The sequence below is a fragment of the Marmota monax genome, unplaced genomic scaffold, assembly GCF_021218885.2.
Source record: "Marmota monax isolate L192 unplaced genomic scaffold, Marmota_monax_Labrador192_F-V1.1 WCK01_AAM20220418_F8-fsc00012, whole genome shotgun sequence".
NCBI lineage: Eukaryota > Metazoa > Chordata > Mammalia > Rodentia > Sciuridae > Marmota > Marmota monax.
The window spans coordinates 22,287,965-22,308,063 of record NW_026695227.1 but is presented as its reverse complement, the minus strand read 5'-3'; the positions used below and the strand labels follow the sequence as shown (position 1 = coordinate 22,308,063).

At 33.0% G+C, this 20,099-nt stretch overlaps 1 protein-coding gene across 1 annotated transcript in view; it reads right to left on the bottom strand.

Moving 5' to 3' along the window:
* Muc19 (mucin 19, oligomeric) overlaps nt 1-19,892 on the bottom strand; it is a 68,527-nt gene extending 48,635 nt beyond the window's left edge. Inside the window, exons 1-10 of the mRNA XM_046435887.1 lie at nt 19,835-19,892; nt 7,522-7,686; nt 6,234-6,389; nt 5,133-5,252; nt 4,527-4,709; nt 4,315-4,434; nt 4,080-4,196; nt 3,870-3,989; nt 3,064-3,246; nt 2,865-2,975 (exon numbers count right to left, since the gene is read on the bottom strand). Coding sequence (XP_046291843.1) covers nt 2,865-2,975; nt 3,064-3,246; nt 3,870-3,989; nt 4,080-4,196; nt 4,315-4,434; nt 4,527-4,709; nt 5,133-5,252; nt 6,234-6,389; nt 7,522-7,686; nt 19,835-19,892 — 1,333 coding nt within the window. The remainder of the gene's footprint in view (nt 1-2,864; nt 2,976-3,063; nt 3,247-3,869; nt 3,990-4,079; nt 4,197-4,314; nt 4,435-4,526; nt 4,710-5,132; nt 5,253-6,233; nt 6,390-7,521; nt 7,687-19,834) is intronic.
* Between the last annotated feature and the right edge of the window lie 207 nt (nt 19,893-20,099).

Here is a 20,099-nt window from a genome sequence, read left to right as displayed (position 1 = left end):
GATCCTTTTTCTATTCAACACAATGCACATATTATTTACATTTTAAGACACATTGATTCAAAATACATAAGATACTAGAACTTCTGCATGGGAATTTAAAAGTTGGAATAGAAGGCCATCAATGATTTTCTTTATCCTGAATATGTAATTTGATGTTTAGGGCTAGGATTTGCTGAATTCACATACAAGGTTGCCTCTGCAGTTCATATTTTCTCTGGGAATAATCAGCCAGTGTATGTTTAAAAATTATTAAGAATTTATTCACTTGGGATCATGTCAGTTACTAACATTATGTTATATCCCTTACAGAACTTTTTTTTACTTCAAAAATAAAACGTTGCAAGTCCATTTTCATGAGAAGCAATGACTCAAGCTCAAGACACATTTTTATTCAATTTATTTGCTAATAATAATTCAATTGTACAAACATGTGGAAACTTTAAATTTTCCATATCAAAAGGTAAAATCCATTTAAACTTTATGCTTCCTATAATCATTTGTTTCTCATGGCCCTTTAATGTAACTAAGTAAATTTATCTGAAACCTTAAGAAAGAAGGATAGTAGTAACAAAAGCAGATATTTCAATAGCATTTTAAAATGTTTTTCAAATGCTATTTTTTTTTCTATTTTTAAGACACTTCTCTTTACCACAGGTTATCTTCACTGAGATAATGTAGAAAGACTTCCTCAAAATTTATTTATAAAAGCATTGTTAAGATATCTTAAATAAGAAAAAGTTCTATTGTTTTGTTAAAATTCCCTCAAAATATAATTTATTCCCTCTCATTCATTAAGTTGTTTTAAATATCTCATTTTTATAATTATCTAAATTTATAGTCAAAGAGAAGCAGTACTCAGACACTCAATATTAGATATGCAATAATACCAAATCCTAGTAATACAATAATCAACAGAATATTTCAAACTTGCGTGCATGCGTGTGTGTGTGTGTGTGTGTGTTTAAATGTCCAAAGTCAGAAGTCAAATTACCTGGAGTACTGAGTGATCCAGATTTGCCGTCTTTAGATGAGTTTTTGACACCTATTTTAATACAAAATGATTAGGCTACTATCTGCATATAATTTTATGTGGTAAAAGTTTTTAAACAAACTTATGGATAAATCATGGATCCACATTAACAAATGCTAATACTAGCTGACTTATACCACATAAAGCTGTATAAGACCCAAAAAAATGTGTCTTCAAACACCTGCTGGAATTACAAAATTAAATGACTTACCACTAAATTAAGTGACACCAAATTAATTTATTCCAGATCAATTGTCTTAAAACTTGTCCAGGAAGAGAAAAGGGTTGAGTAGATGGGGCTCAAGGTATCCTATCCAAGTTTCAAGTCAACTTTCTCCTATTTTGAATTGTTTTGCATTTGGATAACTAGGTACCATTTCAAGAGGATTCTCATTCATAGAAACTGGAAATATGAAATCACTAATCTACATGAACTGATGCCTTCATGAATGTCAAGAGATATAGAACTTCCAACTGCTAAGCCACTGGATTTACTGCCATTGGTAACACTACCAGAAAGAGCACCACTTACTAAAAATAGACCTCATGTGGAAAATCAAAGCAATCATATTTTGACATCCAAGTAGCAGAAAAATCTCAAATTGGTAAGCACTTCACAATAGAAAGATAATAGATAATTAATTTTAAATACATTTCTCAGGAACAAATCCTAAATTTAAATACTTGAGTTAATGCCAGTAAATCTGGGATTCAAAATGTGTTATTCAAACCACCTGTACTGACTGTAATTAAACAAGATCATTCATTCATAAATAGTGAATGATTTCAGTTTTATTAGTTCCACTGAAGAGTTAACTTCAAAGATTAAGAACAACTGAAGAATAAAATATTATTTCTATATAAGCAAACTTATTATTTGGGGAGGGAGGGGGCCTGGGGATTGAAACCAGAGGTGAATTACCATGAGATACATCCCCAGCCCATTTTTTAAGATAGGATCCAAGTTGCTTAGGGCCTCCCTTAATTGCTAAATCTGACCTCAAACTCACAATCCTCCTGCCTCAGTCTCTCTAGCCACTGGGGATTATAGACATGAGCCACTGCGCCCAGCTAAGCAAGCCTTTTTTGAAGAGACTCATTGAGAGTTAATCCTGAGTTAGGTCAATCATTACTAAACTCCACCATATCTCTTGTTAATTAGATTTCACTTCATAAAACAGACATTAATCCTGAAGTTTACTTCTAAAGATTGATCCTGAATGTTTCTCCAAATATCCATTTCATTTGGAAGAGTCTACGATACACAATTATGATCATCACCTCTAGTGGCCCCCAAGACATTCCCACACTGCTAACAGTATCAGAACCAGCCTCCTATCACTAAGAAACATTATTTTAACAAGACAATTCAACTTAATGTCTCCCTTAAGCTGAAATTAAATTTTATGAGATTTTCAAAAGGGATAAAACTTGTTTATTCATCTCAGAAATGAATCTGAAAAGAAAAAACTCTCAAGTCCAGCTCCAGGATATTAACTTTGAGCCCAGAACAATGGCTGCTACTCTACCCATCTCTTCAACTGATTCCAAATCATTTCTGCCTAAAGGCAACAAAAGGAATTCCAAATTGACATGCTCACAATCATAAAGTCAGTTTAAATTCTGTGCTGACAAATGCTTTTGCTTGATCATATCTAAATACATTTCAACATTTCAGGATTCTGGCTTGCTTTTTAATTTGCTCTTAATAATGTTTACAATTTTTATTTTTCAAATGCATCTTATAATCCCAACTTTGTAATCATCAGAAATAAATCTTAATGTCTAAGCCAAGGAACCAGATCAGTAACATCCTTTCCAGTATCACAAGTACCTGTACCACTAAGGCCAGTTTCACCAAGTTCGTTCACTCCAGAAGCACCAAATTCAGCTGCACCCTTCCTTCCTCTATCACTTTCAGAACCAGAATACAAAGTGTTGCTTCCTAATGGAAAATCAAAATGTAATTTAAAAAGATAAGGAAGGAAGAAATGAGTTGTTATTTCTTGGGAATAGAGCCTAGGTTAAAATACCTGAGCCACTGATATCAGATCCAGGGCTCAAGTATCCAGCCCCATTAGATCCACTGCTACTCTTTCCATTCCCATCAGTTGCACTGATGCCAAATCCCTGTTGATCAGATGACCCCAGATTGGCGCCTGAATCTTCAGAGAGAACACCAGAATATTCAACCCCACTTTTTTCACTTGAGCCACCTGCTGAACACAAAATGACGGTCACAAGAATTACTTTCAATCATGCAACTCAGAATTGTTCTGTGCACAGAAATTAATTGTAAGTACCTAGAGTACTGGAGTATCTAGAACCTTCAGAACCACCTACTTTAGTTCCATCAAGGTCTACACCACTATGTCCATTGTCATGGAGTTGATTTGAACTAGAATCACTCCAACTCTACCCTTTTCATCTCCATTTGCAATGACCCAAAACAAGGTCTCTCCCTCTAATGGAAAAAAAATTGAATGTTCTTTTAAAAGTTTATGAAACGTTGAAATCTATTTCAATTTCTCTGAAAGAGTCCAGATTAGCACAACACCTGCACTAATGGGCATCTGACCTGAGACTTGTAGATTCAAACTCAATAAACATTCTGCTACCCATTTCACCAATCCCCTGTGCCTCCAAATTCCTTTTCACCAAATGTCTCAACACCAAATTCAAATTTTCCAATATGTTCACCCCAATTTTGAACTGATATTCCTATCAGAATATTAAACTTGTTATCAGAAGACATTTAATAAATTTTATTATTTGGAAATTTTTATATAGAGAGATTAACTATCAGCAACCACACCACTTGGAGTAGATTCTCTAGTACCTTTTGTTCCATTTTCACTAAGTCCATTGTCAGCAACTGTGTTTGAACTAGAATCTCCAAGACCAACATCTCTACCCTTCCTTTCTCCAGATCCAAAATCAAGTAACCAGGGCTTTTTCACTGGCAGAGAAATAAAATGTTACTAAAATAATGGATTAAAGGTTGAAATCAACTTAGATTTTTATGAAGCACAGTCCAAAATTCAGCTACCTGAGCCACTGGCATCAGATCCACTGCTTTCAGGTTCCTTTGGATCAGATTTCTTAGAACCAAGGCCTAATATTCCTAATATGCCAATATTATCCCTCTTTTTTGTAGTGGTAACACCTGCAGAATGTAAAATTACTGTCATCAAAACATAGTTCAATAAGTCTATGATTAAACCTTCTTTTATGTACAGAAATTATCTATCAACAATTAAACCACTAGCTATGTTCTCCAGTACCTTTGATTCCATGATCACTAAGGGCATTGTCACCAAACTGATTTGAAATAGATAATCCAAGACCAATTTGAGCTCCAACCTTATTTCCTCCAAGTTTTAAATCAAGAGAACTTTGCTTTCCTACTAATAGAAAAATCAAAATGTTATTACATACAACAATAAATATTTGAAACTCAGTCAAGTAACTTAGTAACAGAGGCTGGGAAGAATACCTGAGCTACTGGCCTCAAGTCCAGGGCCTTTGACTTGAGCCCCAACAGATGCACTGTCACTCAATTCATTCCAACCAATTTTATTGATTCCAAGTCCCTTCTCAATAGAAGCCAATAAATTGGATATCATATTTCCATATCTACCACCACCATACTGATTCTCACTTCTCAAAGTAGTATCACCTGCAGAACATAAAAGGTCTGTCACAGAGCATATTGAAAATATTTTATGATTCTGAAATTTTTATTCATAAATATTAGATATTAATACCTAGATTATTGGAAATACATTCTCCAGAACTACCCATTTGGTCTCCTTCAACTGTTTTGCTAGTAATACCACTATCACCAAATAAATTGATACCAGAAACTCCAAAACCAAGTGCAGCATCACCCTTCCCTACTCCAAGCTCCAAACCAAAAAAAACTTGGTTCCAAATAACAGAAAAATCAAAATGATATTAAACTTAATATTAATTAGTTGTTGGTTATTAAATGGTATTAGAAGAAGAATATTTTAACCAACTAATTCATTTATAATTTTCAAAAATGAGTATTAATTGGACTACCTGAGCTACAGCCATCAGATTCAAAGATTAGTTTTACCTTCGATAAATCTACTGCTGCTAATTTCCAATCCCTTTTGTACAGATGTGCCTAAACCAAATGCCAAATCTCTGCAGCCACTACTACTAAGTCTAACCCCACTTATTGTGCCGGTGCTATCTGATGAAATAAAACAATATTGTCACTAGGGAATATTTAAATATCATGTAATTCTTTACTTTTAATGAAAAAAAACAAGTAGTATTATTTAGATAACTGGAATTTGATTTTACAGTATTTCCTATTTCGTTTTCACCAATGTCTTGTCTTTTAGTTCAGGACCACCAACATCAATTCCACGTGAGCCAGAATTATCAAACCAAATCTCAATTTACCCTTCTTTTCACCACCAAGGGCAAAAATCAAAATGCAAAATGTTTTCTACATAATGGAAAATTAAAATACTCTCAGGAGCAATAATCAAATAAAAAAGTTTTTTATTTTTTATTTTTATTAAGAATATGTATCAGAATTCTTGAGCTGTTGCTATGAGTCCCAAGGCTCATGGATTTACAACCAATGAACTCCTTTCTGTTCTTCCTGTTTCTACCATTATCTAAACCTTTCAAGGTAAATTGCTCTGACGCAAAAATGCCTAGAGTGACAGTACTTTATGTACTTGTGCATACTTTTACAAACTTACTTTCTTCTGGCATTGTGTTTTCAAGAAGACTGCCCAATATGAGTAATAAAGCTCAGAAAAGTAGCACTGTATAAATGTTATACAGAAACATGAGCTGAAAATTTTTCCAGATGACAAAACTTGGAAACAAGATGGTTTAAGTAGATTAGTGAGAAATACTGGGGACAGAAATTAGGTCTTTTTTCCTTGACCCAAGTTACTTCAATAAGAGTCTTAAATCCTCTTGTTTCTTCACTAAATTATTGATATTGTTGATTTCTGCCAAATATAACACAAATCCTTTAAGAACAAAACACAGTTTACAATTCTTTTCCATGAATTCCTCTAACACTAAATCTGAAATACTCAAAAAACAAACAAAATAATAAAAAAAAAAAACAACAACAAAAACACAAATCCCTGCTTTTGTTTTTTTTTCCTCCAGTAGAAAACAGAAACTAAAAAACAACTTCAAATACCTGTTTCCCTGGCAGCAGAACCATAGCCAGCATTCACTTCAAATCCAATTTGACCAGATGGACCCCTACCAATTTTATTTTTATCTGAAGTAGTACCAAGAAATTCTTTACCACCAGGGACACTGTTGACAATACCACTTGCTGAACTGGGTTCATCTACCACACAAAAATATAAGCATTATCAGATTGCATTCATTCACCCAAGAAAATCATCTATTAATGTTAGTCAATTAAATAAACTACCTTAACACTTTTTGGTGTATTTCTTTACCTCCCTTCATATATCTTTCAATATATAATTCTACATAATATAATCAGAGGCATGGCAATCCATTTACCATGTGTATTGAGAGGCTTCCATAAGAAAAAATGAAGAAACAATGGAATCATTTAAGATAAAATTTCACTGGGCTCTATAGAACGTGAGAAAACAATTATTTCAATATGACAAATATCTCTGTATTACAAAATGAGAGCAAATAAAGGTTCTCTATGCAATTGGTCTCACTGACTTTATCAATCCAAAATAGGTAACAGGAGAAAGAAGCAACATTTGTGTCCTTCCTAAAGATATTTCAACCATAACTCTATAATCAACGCTGTTTCTCCCTTTTCAACTATGACCACTTGAACTCAAATATTAAGTGTTAATGTAAAATATCAAAAGTGAGTTTCCTCACAAAACTCCTTTCTTTCCCATTTTTCAGGGAGCACAAACTACAAAAGAGAAACCTTAGGCAAGTGAGAGAGGATAGGTTGAATAGAGAGAAATACGTTGAACCAGATAGAGTATGTCTCACCTAAAAGAGTTTAACTATTCTCAACCAAAAAAACCACACAAGCCATGAACTGTTTAGAAACCCTGCTTTAGAATATTATTCAGAAAATTGAGAATGTAATTTAAAAGGAGAACTAGATATAGAAAATTAGTTGGGCCTGGATATAGAATCCCGGGTGAAGAGACCCTATGTCAAATTTGGGTAGGGGAAGTATTTTAAATCAATAATTTATACAGTGAAAAAAATGTCACAGAATGATGGATCTTTATAATAAAAACACCATGCATAAAGACAGCTTAAGAAAATGTTTAAATAAAAATAAATTATGTCAATATTGTTGCCAAAAGTCTAATGTCTGAATTCATGACTCTCATTGACATTGAAATTATTGCTACTAGTTGCTACTATTACTAATAAGACCAGTTGCTACAAATAAAGTTTATCACAAATGGAAAAGAAAAGGAAAAGGCACTTGTTTTCTAGGAAAGCTTTTATTTCCCTAACAGTACCTCTTGGGTTGTCTTCCGACTTGGAATTCTCAGTGTCCCTAAGTCCTCTAGGCCTGGATTCAGCTCCTTCAGGAACTTCATGTTCAAAGTTAAAGAGTGAGTCAACAAGAGATTTCTTTGGGCTGCTTGAGACACCAGAGAATAAGCTACCGAGGAAATCACCACCTAACAGGAACAACAGATTTTGGGTGAAAATAGTACTGCTTGCTCAAAATATGAAGGAACTCTATGACACTATGAAAAGCCACATTTTATTTTGTGTAAGTCCTATTATTCTAGCCACACATGGAACCATATATACCAATACCTGACTGAATCACTTTATCCATCTATTCTTGTCATGGTTCTAAGACCTCAAGAAAGAAGAGAATAGCTGTGAAAATTGAATAATCTGTATGTACCACAAAATTGCCTTCTCATGACCTGATGGAAACTTTCCCATTTACTTCTTACTTAGGAATAAATTCACTTGCTCAGAATTTCAGTGGATTTTCAGAGAGCAATAGAATTCCAAGTGTTCCTTTGTCTAATTATAATTTCCTGAATGGGGTCTCTAGAAGAATATTAAAGATCCATATGTTCCCATCTATTAAAGTAAAAACTGAACTTTGTATACTTGGAGGTAGAGAAACCCTGACACTTCGTCATGATAGAACTTCATGAGTCATCTCCATAGGTATGATGGCTAACTATCTTTGTGAGCCAACTTTTCTGCTGCTCAATTTCAGCTTACATTTAACCTCAAAGGAAACATTTTCCAATTAAATTTTTGCATTTAAGTTGAAAAAAGAGGCAGGGAACTAAAATGACATATGAAATCAAATCGATATTGACATATTAGCAAAAATCTTACTGATGAGTTTAAGAAAAATTCTGTAAAAGCACTGCTGTTGATTTCTTGAAGCTTACTTTTCAAGATGATTGGTAAGGAAATAATAACAACAACAACAACAGAAAATGGTTGATGCTAATTAATGTTCAATCACTGTAAGGCCTCCAGAAACACTACTGGGATGCCATCAATGTTAATGGAAACGATCATTTATAAATTAATCTCGGGAAAAAAAAAAAAACAAGAGCCTGTTCTGCCAACAAAAATAGAGGCAAGTAAAACCTCATATCTACATGCTCATGCCTCTCATAAATTTAAGATATTTTGGAAAAGCAAACACCCACAGCAATTTTCCATTTTTAATTTCACCCCTTTTGAAATACTAATTAAATGATAAAAGATCTAGCCCAGATTATACAGAAACACACTAAAGTATGTTTGCTTGGAACTTAATAAGGAGTATTAAGTTTTAAATATCTTAAGGATTTTTCCTGAAGAGATATACCTTCTCTCCAAAGAAAAGCATGGCCACCCTACTGGTTTTCAATGTAAACAGTTTAAGAAAATAAAACAAAGCACTTACTTGATTTTTTTACTTTATCATCTGGAGGGAAAAAAAAAGAGAATTACAGCCATTAGCAGTGTCCCTAAAAATCAGATTTCCGATAGGAAGTGAACTTTGATTAGAGTCATTTCTTGTCCTTGTGATCCCACAGAGAAATGTTGATTTGAAGTCAATACTCAGACATGAATATACTAATTAGCCATCAACCTTGGTGCATTTGTACCTCTCCAGGAAGTAAAAAAATAAAATAAAGAAGTTCCTCCAGTTCTCCGGACTATCCAACACACAGTCTAGATGCACAAATTAGAATGCAGCAAAATACAGTACAAAATACTTGAATTACTTAAAATATGCTTCAGAACATTGATTATTATTATACTGGTGAAATGAAGAAATATTAATTCAGACATTTTCTTATGACAAAAATACTGAGTAAACTGAATTTACTTAATCTGATTCAAAAGTCTTCAATTTCTATTTTATTACTGGATAACAAGTTCACAAATATACAACATACTAGCATTTTAAACATTATTATGAATCAAAGTGAATTTTCTCCATATTTAAATAAGTGGCACTTAAATTTACAAGCTTATGAAGCTATTTTAAGTGTAAGTTAAAAATTTTACAGAATAACTACTTTACAAAAAAGGTTTAATTTACAGATAAACACAATTAAATTATATTTAAAGAGATAAAAAATATTTTTATCCAATGCATCCAAACATCGATCTCCAGAAGAACAAAGTGACTATGTGAAATAAAATATTTAACAATAATAAAATTTAGCATGTTTTGTGTTGATGATGTACTCAAGAAACCTCAAAAAAAAATCTTAGACAATATATTTAGTTTGAGTCTCTTTTTAATACAGTTTTAATACTCTAATTTCACAAATACCCTAAATCCTAACTAACCACATTATTCAAATAAAAAGTCCAGGCATACGGTCTTTTGCTAAGATATGATTTCAGAAATGGGAACTGTCTTATTAACTTTGCCAGTCAAGAAAATTCCTCAGGGCCTCACTCAGAATGCACATTCTTACCCCAGATATAAGGCTAATGACTGTGAATCAATAGTGTTCTCATCAGAGTAGACTAAAGGCAGTAAGAATTAGAACTGGGAACAAAAAGCAGACACAAGAATCCTAGCAGGATGCAGAGCCAGATGTTGAATATAGTGAGTAGACAAAAAGGCCACTCAAAAGCAAATACAGAAAGCATGTGTAGAGAAGGAGCAAACTTTCTTGAATTCAGTGATCCAAAGAGCATCATTGTGATATGTGATATGAAAAACAGCACTCATTTTGATGTCCTAAAAAAAATTAAGCTATATTCAGAAACCTGTTATCTTCTTGGGTAAAAAGATTCTGTGGATTATTTCAGAAAGCTTACCTTGAAAAGTATTTGGTTACTTTCAGGCAGAAAATGTTTGTATGCAAAATTAATCATGTGTCAATAATCCCAAGTTTATATATATATATATAGTTTAAAACTATATGCTGAGTACCTGCTTTGTGGCAGCCAATATTCCAGCTTTACAAATACAGAGTGAACAACATAGATTAAAACCCCATCCTTGAAGAGTTTGCAAATGTGGGATAAATGAAGAAACAAAGTAGCTCAGTCACAAAATGAGTGGGTGTAAAACACATTCATTTTCTGGGTCCAGAAGTAGGTTCAGAATATACCATGATATCTCCAAGTATAAATTTCCAAAAGATACTGACCTGATTTTGACTTACTAAATAGTGTTTCCCCATCTATAAAAAAAATTAAAAAGAGCAATAATATATTATTTTGTAGTTCTCCATATCATATTTTAAGACTATGAGAATGGTACTATTCTTGTTTCTATTAACCCCTTAAAATTCAACACAAGTAATCTCCTTTTTATATCTGATAACTGTGATATTTCGGTATAAATTTATTATATTGAACTATCTTATTTAACAAAACTTACCTATATGATCCAGGTAATGCATTTATCTATCACACATTTAAAATCAAATTATAAATAGGAAGGGTAGCAGAATACAATAGACACTAATATGGCTGTATGTATAAACGTGGCTGTAAAACCAATGTGATACTGCAATCTGTACAAGTGGAAAAATAAGAATTCATACCCCACTTGAATCAAATGTATGATATGTCAAGATCATTGTAATGTTTTGAGCAACTAATAAAAAATTAAAATAAATAAATAAAGCAAAAAAAATCAAATCAAATTATAAAATTTCAACTCAGTCTTGGAAATATACGTGGCCAAATAAATCAAACTCACCAATTTCTACTAGTTAATACTTTTTTTTTTTTTGCACAACTACAACTATTGATCTGAAGTATATCCTCTGACCTGTCAATTATATGGATTTTATACAAGTGAAATAGAGAATAGCCTGAGAAAAAGATAAACATTTGTTTTGTGTGTGTCTGTTGTCATATCTATATTTCTTATAACTAAAGTTTTCCCACTTAGCCAGGAAAAACTGGTTTTTAATTGTTTTTCTTTCTTTCTATACAGTATGGTTATTTAAATAGTACAAATTTTTCTTTGATTAATTATAAAGATGCCGCCTAAATATCTGCCTCACTAAATTCCAGGTCCCCAGATTTTATTAATCTGTAACACATCAAAAATGGAAGAGACTGTGTTTGAAACATTCATTCATTGACTAAGGTCAACAAATTTATTTCAATTTGAGTACCTAGAATTTCTTCAAAGAGCTTTTATCTAGGTATGTTCCTTAATTCTTACCAAATCCTTATAAATAAATAGATTTGGGATTTTTTAATAAACCTATGGAAAGCCTATCAAAACACTCATAATCATTTCCCAGAACTATCATGGAGAACTGGGAATTTCTTTTAAAATATTAGTCAATTGCAGTGTGAATATACTTTAATAAATGCTTTTAAAGTACATTTTGTTATAATATCATTTAATAAATGCTTTGCAAATATTTAAGTAACAAAACACAGAACAAAGTAATGACACATTTATGTAAACTACAAATAATATTTATATTTTATGCAAAGTAGAAGCAAAGAATATAGCAAAACTAAGATTATGAAAGTCACCATTACTAGTGGTAATCATTTTGTAATGGTCCATCAGACAATTTCCCAATCAGTTACATTAAAGATAGAAATGTTTTCTCTTATATTCATAATAATTATAATCTTCTATATTCTGGTTTCACAGAGAAAAGTAAAATGGGCGCTGTGTCTGATCCCAAAATTGAGAAACCAATGACGTTAAGATTGAAAATATATTTCCTTTACTAACTTTTTTCCCATAGGTTTGAAAAACGCTCTTGCTACTCTTTTCAGAAACAGGACTAAAAGGTAAGAAATATATTTTTTTCTAAAGGCTTTTTCATTTTGCTCAATTTTTAATTTTACCAAAATTAATGATGTCTTGCCTTTCAGTTAGTTTCACAAATTAAAATTATCTGAAATATCCAATAAATACGTAAGCTTACAAAATGTTTTCTCCTATGAAATTTTGTCTTGGTAATGGATCAATCTTTTAATTAGTCATGCTTTGCTGATTTGTGAAAAACGCCATTATCAGTACGGGCTTCTAGTCTTAACCTGAAATATGTGTTAGAGCCATGAAAACAAACTGGGAGGAAAATGAGTAATGATTAACAGTAACATTGTAACACACACACACACACACACACACACACACCTTTAAGACAAACCTGTTAAGGCTGAAGTAATACTCAGAAACATGAAAATATGGTTTTCTTACATATTATCTTACTCTGAAGTATAAAAAACAATTTCCTTAGGAGAAAAAAAAGTGAAGTAGAGAACACTTAACATTAAAGCAAATAAATATGGATCCATCAAACCGAAAAGATTCTTTAAACTGGTTCCTTACCCTTGCAGAAGACGCAAAGCGCCACAACGGAGTACAAAAAGATCAATTTCATGATGCTGATTTGGGACCTAGAAAGAGAAGCTAGTCATTGTGGGGAGATAGGCCCACAGGAGCATCTCTCACTGTAGCTTTTATATCCCCTCATTACATTGCTAGGTGTGTCAATCTTGGTGATGAAAGAACAAAGGTAAATATCACAGTGCAACAGAGATGAATTCTCCATCAAGTCACTTTAGTGTCTTATTTCTCTAACATTTTCTATTTTGGACCAAGTTCAGCTTATACAAAACCCAGACCATGCCATCTTGCCGCCCTGTGCAAACAGGAAAGCCAGGAACTAAAACAGCTAAGGATTGAAAACCAAATATGTGTCAATGTGCTCTTTTAATCATTTCAGAAGACTTAATACCTCAAGAAACTCAAATACTGTGATTAAATATTGTAATTGTCTTTCCTTTAGCAACAAAATGTACTTTGAACATTAACATATTTTGAAACAAAGAACCCTTTTCTTATGTTGACAGTCATCTTCTTAGAGAAATATTTAACTGTTATATTTAGGTAAATGTAACACAGTTACAGTAATAGTTTTATTATTCACAAGGATTCATAATACTTTAATGATATACATTTTTACTATGAACTTCCCAAACATACAAATAAGCAGGAATTACATTAAATTGAGAATATTGAAAAATATGTCTTAGAACAAAAAAAAATAATGGCCATTCATAAGTCATAGATAGTTTTGGTGTAAGAAGAATGAGAGTTCAAGTTAGGGTGTAAGAAGACCTGATAGCTTTCTTGACCCTACTTTGCACCTAATTAAAGGTGTCTCTGGTGCTAGTCAGACAGACATGATAAAGGGAAGCCCCATCCATAGCTTTGATAAGTCCATCCTGCTTCTCATCTGCTCCTACCTGATACCAAGAAAACACTTCAGTAGCTCAAGGGAAAATAAGGCTTTAGTATATTTTCTCCAGAGAAACAGAAAAATCCCAGGACAGGGGAAAAATATAGAGACCAACCCCTCTTTTCTTCCTCTTTATGTACTCAAATTTCTCAATGACTCGGAATGAAATAAATAATATCTTTCTTAACAGAGGGCTTTACCAATATGCATGGTAATTTTTATACACATGCTCTTGCCCCATCAAATATGCTTAGTCTATTCACTGAGTCCTTTAATTATGTTCAAAGAGGACAGAGTCTAACAGATTTAAGTATGTTAAATACATTTGTCTGTTTAAGGTAATATACTTACTGCAGGCCATGAAAATTTATATCTGACACCAGAATAAGTATCATATTTTCCTACTGAGCAGGGGTTTGGAGGGTGGGCAAACACAGACAGTGCTAGAGCAGAGAGCTCACTCACTCCCAGATTAAAGTCAAAGAAAAGTTGGTAAAACACTGACTTCTTTTAATTCTTCTGATTCTTTCTCATCCCTATAACTTAATATGAGAGGCCCAAGGTTCAAATTTAGATATTTTTTTTCTATACAAATTCAGTCCTTGAAGATGGTATCTAAATTCTACTAATTTAAATAGCATTTTATGCACTCCAGACTTGCAAGAGTGTATATACAGCCTGGATTTTCCACAACCTCCAGACTTATACTAAATATCTTCACTTATATGTCCACTGAAAAGATCAAAGTCAGTGTGTCCAACTCTTTTCACATGTGCTTCTCATATAGGGAGGTCACATAGTGTCATTCCCCTGTCAATTAATAACAATCCTGGCCTTCCAGTTAGCTCACTCCAAAATTTGAAGCCGTGTTTCACTACTCATTCTCTCATCCACTCCTTCTCATTTGACCAGAGAATTCTATTAACTTTCCTTTCAAATAAGTCAATATAGTTCTATCTTTTCTCATTGTCTCTACAACCTGACTTCCCTCAGTGATGCCTGCATCACTTCAACCTAATTCCCTTCAACCTTGACTCCCCTCAATGATGCCAGTATCACTTCTCACCTAAATTACTACTGTAGACTTCCAGTTAGACCAGTGTTTAAGTAGAGAGACTAACTCAGAACCCTTGGCCAAGTGTTTCTGTGAAAACTCATGCATATACTGCATTCTTCTAGTCAGAAAATTGCAGAGGTCTCCATTTCACTTCCAATAAAACCAACACCCTTAAATATGGCCTAAAAGCCCAGCTCCACCAGCTCCAAACTCCAAGCTCACCTGTTTCCATGAATTTTCTCCTCTCCAAACTCAAGGGCCTCACTACAGTTGTGGGAACTTTGCAGGCAAAATTTCCACTCAGAATTCCACTCACAATTCACCATTGCCATGCTGTTTCGGCTCCCTGGAATACTCTCTGCTGAGATATCCACAGCATGTGCTCCCTAATGTCATTGAAACATAGGATTTGATGACATATTTTGTGAATAGGTGGTATCCATTCCTACATGGGATATTTTACTTATCCTTCAAAATAACTTCTTCAGAGTTATTGTTACACTATTGCTTTAATGACTCAAATCCTCCCTATATGAAAGGTAAAACTCTGGATAATTTGCATATGTTTTTAATATATGTCCACAACGATAGATCAATAGCATAAAACTTTGGCAATATAATATTTTATACCAAACTTCAAAATAAATTGGAAGTCCTTTTACATTTCTTTCAAATAAATTATATGCTTTAATGTAATTGCTAATTCTCCCAGGTATCAGTCCTTCTTCTCATTTGTTTAGATACTGCCTTCTCAGTGAGACTTTTACTAAATAACATACCTTAAATTATAAACCTCAGCTAACACCCCCTCCTTCTCCATATCCATTTTATGCTTTATTTTTCTTTGTTGCATTTGCCACCTCATTAGTATATATTTTAATTTAATACACTTAATTTATTTAATTATTCTGTCTTTGGTACTAGAATGTAAGTTCAATTAGGCAAAGACCTTTGTGTATTTAATTCACAACTGAATCTCAGTACCTAGAAAAAAACTTGGCATTTACTATATGCTCATAGAATACTGAATGAATGATTTAGTAAATAATTTTGTTGAGCTCAAATATATTTTACACTAAATAAAAATGTAAATAATAGTAGCCATAAATAGGTTTTACTGTTGCAACTATTTATGTTGAGATGTAATTCAATATAACAAAACATGAATCGACTTAGACACACTTCTAAAACTGGGAAACACTTGGATAAGGAATACTTCCCATCATTTGAAACTGTTAACCCAGACTAATCCTCAATGAATTATTGCAAAGGGAAAATGTGCTAGCCATGTTAATAGTCTTTTATTTTATTTGGTCAAATTTGACTAGTACTGAAAAATAATAACAAAGCTTTAATAATGTTTGCTAGAACTTTTTCATGGTAATATTAATTACCATAGATAAGATCTGGCTTACATTGGAGCTAAAAGTCAAGAGTCTAACAAAATGCTGATGCATTATACTTATATTTGTTGCCTTTCTATGAATTTTTCTCATTTTCATAAAGAACCAGTAATTATGTATGAAAGGTTTTTTTACCTTTTCAGATTTCAAAGTATCTATGATTAGTATCATTGTAAGAGAAAGAGTATATATGTGTGTGGGTGTGGGAATATAAATTAATACTACCAATTATCAAATATTAAATAGAATTCTTGAAAATAACATTTTTTTTCTAGGAAGTAGACTCACTTTGTTCTGGAATTTCTCACTAAGGATTTTACTTTAGCTCTTTTGTAATAGTGTGTCAATGGGATAAAACCATTGGATAATTAAAACATACTGCACAGCTACTGTACATAGGTTAAAAGCCTATCCATCAAAAAGAACAATAGTCAAATGTCTCTTTCTTGCTTTAAAAGGATGTGGCTTAAGTGTCTGTACACTTAATGACCCACTGTCAGAGGAAAGGTCAATAGTGAAGGAACAATAGCATCAGTATGGGCAGAAGAGTTTGTTTTGTAATAACGTTTATACTAGAAATAAATGCAGAAAATGTTAAATAGTATCTTTTTGAATTATGGAAAAGAAGTTCTAATTTATTTATATTTATATTTATATTTATATATATATATATATATATATATATATATATAATTTGAATTTTGATTGTCTGAAAATAAAAAATAAATTGTGTTATGAAAGTTTCTTGTGCTTTTTTCTTCATATTTTTTACTAGTGCATTATAATTGTACATAATGGTGGGATTCATTGTTGCATACTTGTACCTGCACCCAATGTAGCATTATCATTCCCACAGCATTTCCTTTTTTCCTCCCCTCCTCCCTTCTCCGGTCCCTTTCCAGTACTCTACTGATCTCCCTTCAATTTCCATGAAATCCTCCATCTTTCTTTTTTTTCTTCTTCTCTACCATCCACATATGAGAGATAACATATGACTCTCAAATTTCTCTTATTTTACTTAACATAAAATTCATGGAAATTGAGATTATCTATTTTTTCTGAAAATGACATAATTTTATTCTTCATTATAGCTGAATAAGACTCCATACTGTGTATGTATACATATCTACACACATACATATACATTTTCTTTATTCATTCATCCATTCATGGACACCTAGGCTGGTTCCATAGTTTGGCTTTTGTGAATTATGCTGCTAAAAATATGTATATGAATGTATCCCTGTAGTATATTGACCTTAATTCTTTAGGATGGAATACTGAAAAATGATATAGCTACGTCATTTGGTGGTTTCATTCCTAGTCTTTTGAGGAACTTCCATAATTTCCATAGTGGTTGAACTTATTTACAATCCCATCATGCCATATAAATGTTCCTTTTCGTCCACATTCTCTCCAGCATTTATTATTGTGTTCTTGATGACTGTCATTCTGACTGGAGTGAGAGGAAATCTCAGTGTAGTTTTGATTTGTATTGCCCTGATTGCTAAAGTGGTTCAACATTTTTTTCATACGCTTGTTGGTAATTTGTACTTCTTTTGAGAAATGTGTTTAGTTATTTTTTCTATTTATTGTTATTTGAGTTTGTCTAATAGTCTGTATACTAACCCTGTCAGAATAGATAGCAAAGATTTTTCTCCCACTTTGGAGGTTGTCTCTTCACATTCTTATAAAGCTATGAATAAACTTTATAATTTGATTCATTGTATTTATTAATTTTTGGCATTATTTCCTGAGCTTTAGGAATCTTATGAGAAACATTGTTGTCTGCACCTATAAGCTAGAAGTGCTAACACTGTATTTAATTCAAGAAGTTACATAGTTTCTGGTCTAATTTCTAGGTTTTTTTATTCATTTTTAGTTTACTTTTGTGCAAGGTGAGAGATATGAATCTAGTTCTATTATTCTACATGGAGATAGCCTTTTAAACAAATGGTGCTAGGAAAACTGGTTGTCTTTTCTCCAAGGCTCTATGTTTTGGGCATCATTGTCAAAGATCAGATGGCTTTATCTGTGTAGGTTTGACTGTTTTCTATTCCCTAGAACCATTTATCTAAGTGTCTCTTAATGCCAGAACCAGACAGTTTTTGTTACTATAACCCTGTAGTATAATTTGAAGTCAGATGTGATGCCTCCAGCATTGCTTTTTTTGCTTAGAATTGCTTTGGCTATTCTGGGTCTTTCATTCTTCCAAATTGATTTTAGAACTGTTTGCCTCTTTCTGTGAAGAATTGGTCTTTGATGGGGATTGCATTAAATCTGCATATTGCTTATGATTGTTGACGATTTTAACAATATTGATTCTGCCTGTCCATGAGCATGGCAAGGCGTTCCATCTTCATGTATCTTCAATTTCTTTCTTTAGTCTTCTATAGTGTTCATTGTAAAGTTTTTTTCACCTCCTTGGTTAGATGCATTCCTAGGGTTTTGTTTTGTTTCATTTTGTTTTGAGGATATTATAAATGGAATTGTTTTCCTGGTTTCTTTCTTCATAGAGTCATTGTTGATACATAGGAAAGCTATTATTCTCGTATGCCGATTTTATAACCAGCAACTTTGCTGAATTTATCAACTCTAGAAGTCTTCTGGGAGATTTTGGGTCTTCCAGATATAGGATCATGTCATTAGCAAACAGCTCATTGACTTCTTTTTCTATTTGAGGCCCTTTAATTTATTCTCTTGTGTGGTTGCTCTGGCTACAGTTTCAAGGATTATGTTGACTAGGAGTGGCAAGAGTAGATATCCTTGTCTCTTCCATGCGTTAAAGGAAATATTTGTAGATTTTCCCTGTTTAATATGATGATACCTTTGGGTTTGTCACATATAGCCTTTATGATGTTGAGGTAGATTCTTTCCATCCCTAGTTTCTTCAGTACTTTTATCATGAATGGGTGCCAAATTTTGTAGAAAGCTTTCTATTGAGGTGACTTATTTGGGGTCTAACTTTATTTATATGGTGAGTTACATTTATTGATCCATACACATTAAAACATCTTTTCAATCCTTAGATAAAACCAACTCTGTAAAAAATGTACAGTCTTCTCAATATGACGTTCCCCGTACGAGCCGCCAAATGCCGCAGTCTGGCTGGGCACAGAATCACGAGCCACCACACAGCTTGTAGATTCAAACAGCAACTCTTTATTCCCGAACTCACACCAGCCATCTACAATCACGTTCTGGGGAAATCCACGTTCTCTTCCCAAATCCACCTCCACTGGGCTTCTATCTCCAAAATATATTGTCTAAATCCCGTGAGAACTCAAGGGGAACTCAGGCAGCAGGATACGCCCTATTCCCAGCAGGAATAATCTTAAACCTTAAACCTGGAACCTAAACTGGGAACGCCCTAAACACAATTATCTTAAAACCGGGAACACCCTAATCTGCCTTGGTCCTTGAGCAAGGTCACCTACATTCGATGTCACTGCAACATGTCAGCAACATGGGGTACGCTGGCAAGGAAATTGTCATACCTACTTGGCTAATGGCTCCCAGCACCATTTATTTCACACAATTACCCCAATAGTTATTTTAGCAGTTCCTTCTTAAAACTCTTCTGATTCTTAACATTTGTTCCTTTCTCTCCATTTTTATTATATCTTCATCAGACCTACTCGCTTACCTGCTTCAGTCACACTTTCAATCCTCTCCACTCTACAAAATCTATCAATGGTCTCCATTTATAACTTCATCACCAAAATTAATTTGCTTCACTTAATCTAGATAGGTTCTTATTGAATATTGTGCCATTTTTTTAACCCACTGATCATCTCCTCCTTTAAATGAACTCCTTCTCAGCCTCTGTCCCCTTCTACCTCTTCTGAATATGAATGTTTTCCAGAAATTTTTTTTCTCAATGTGTCTTATACATTGATTAGATCCTATGT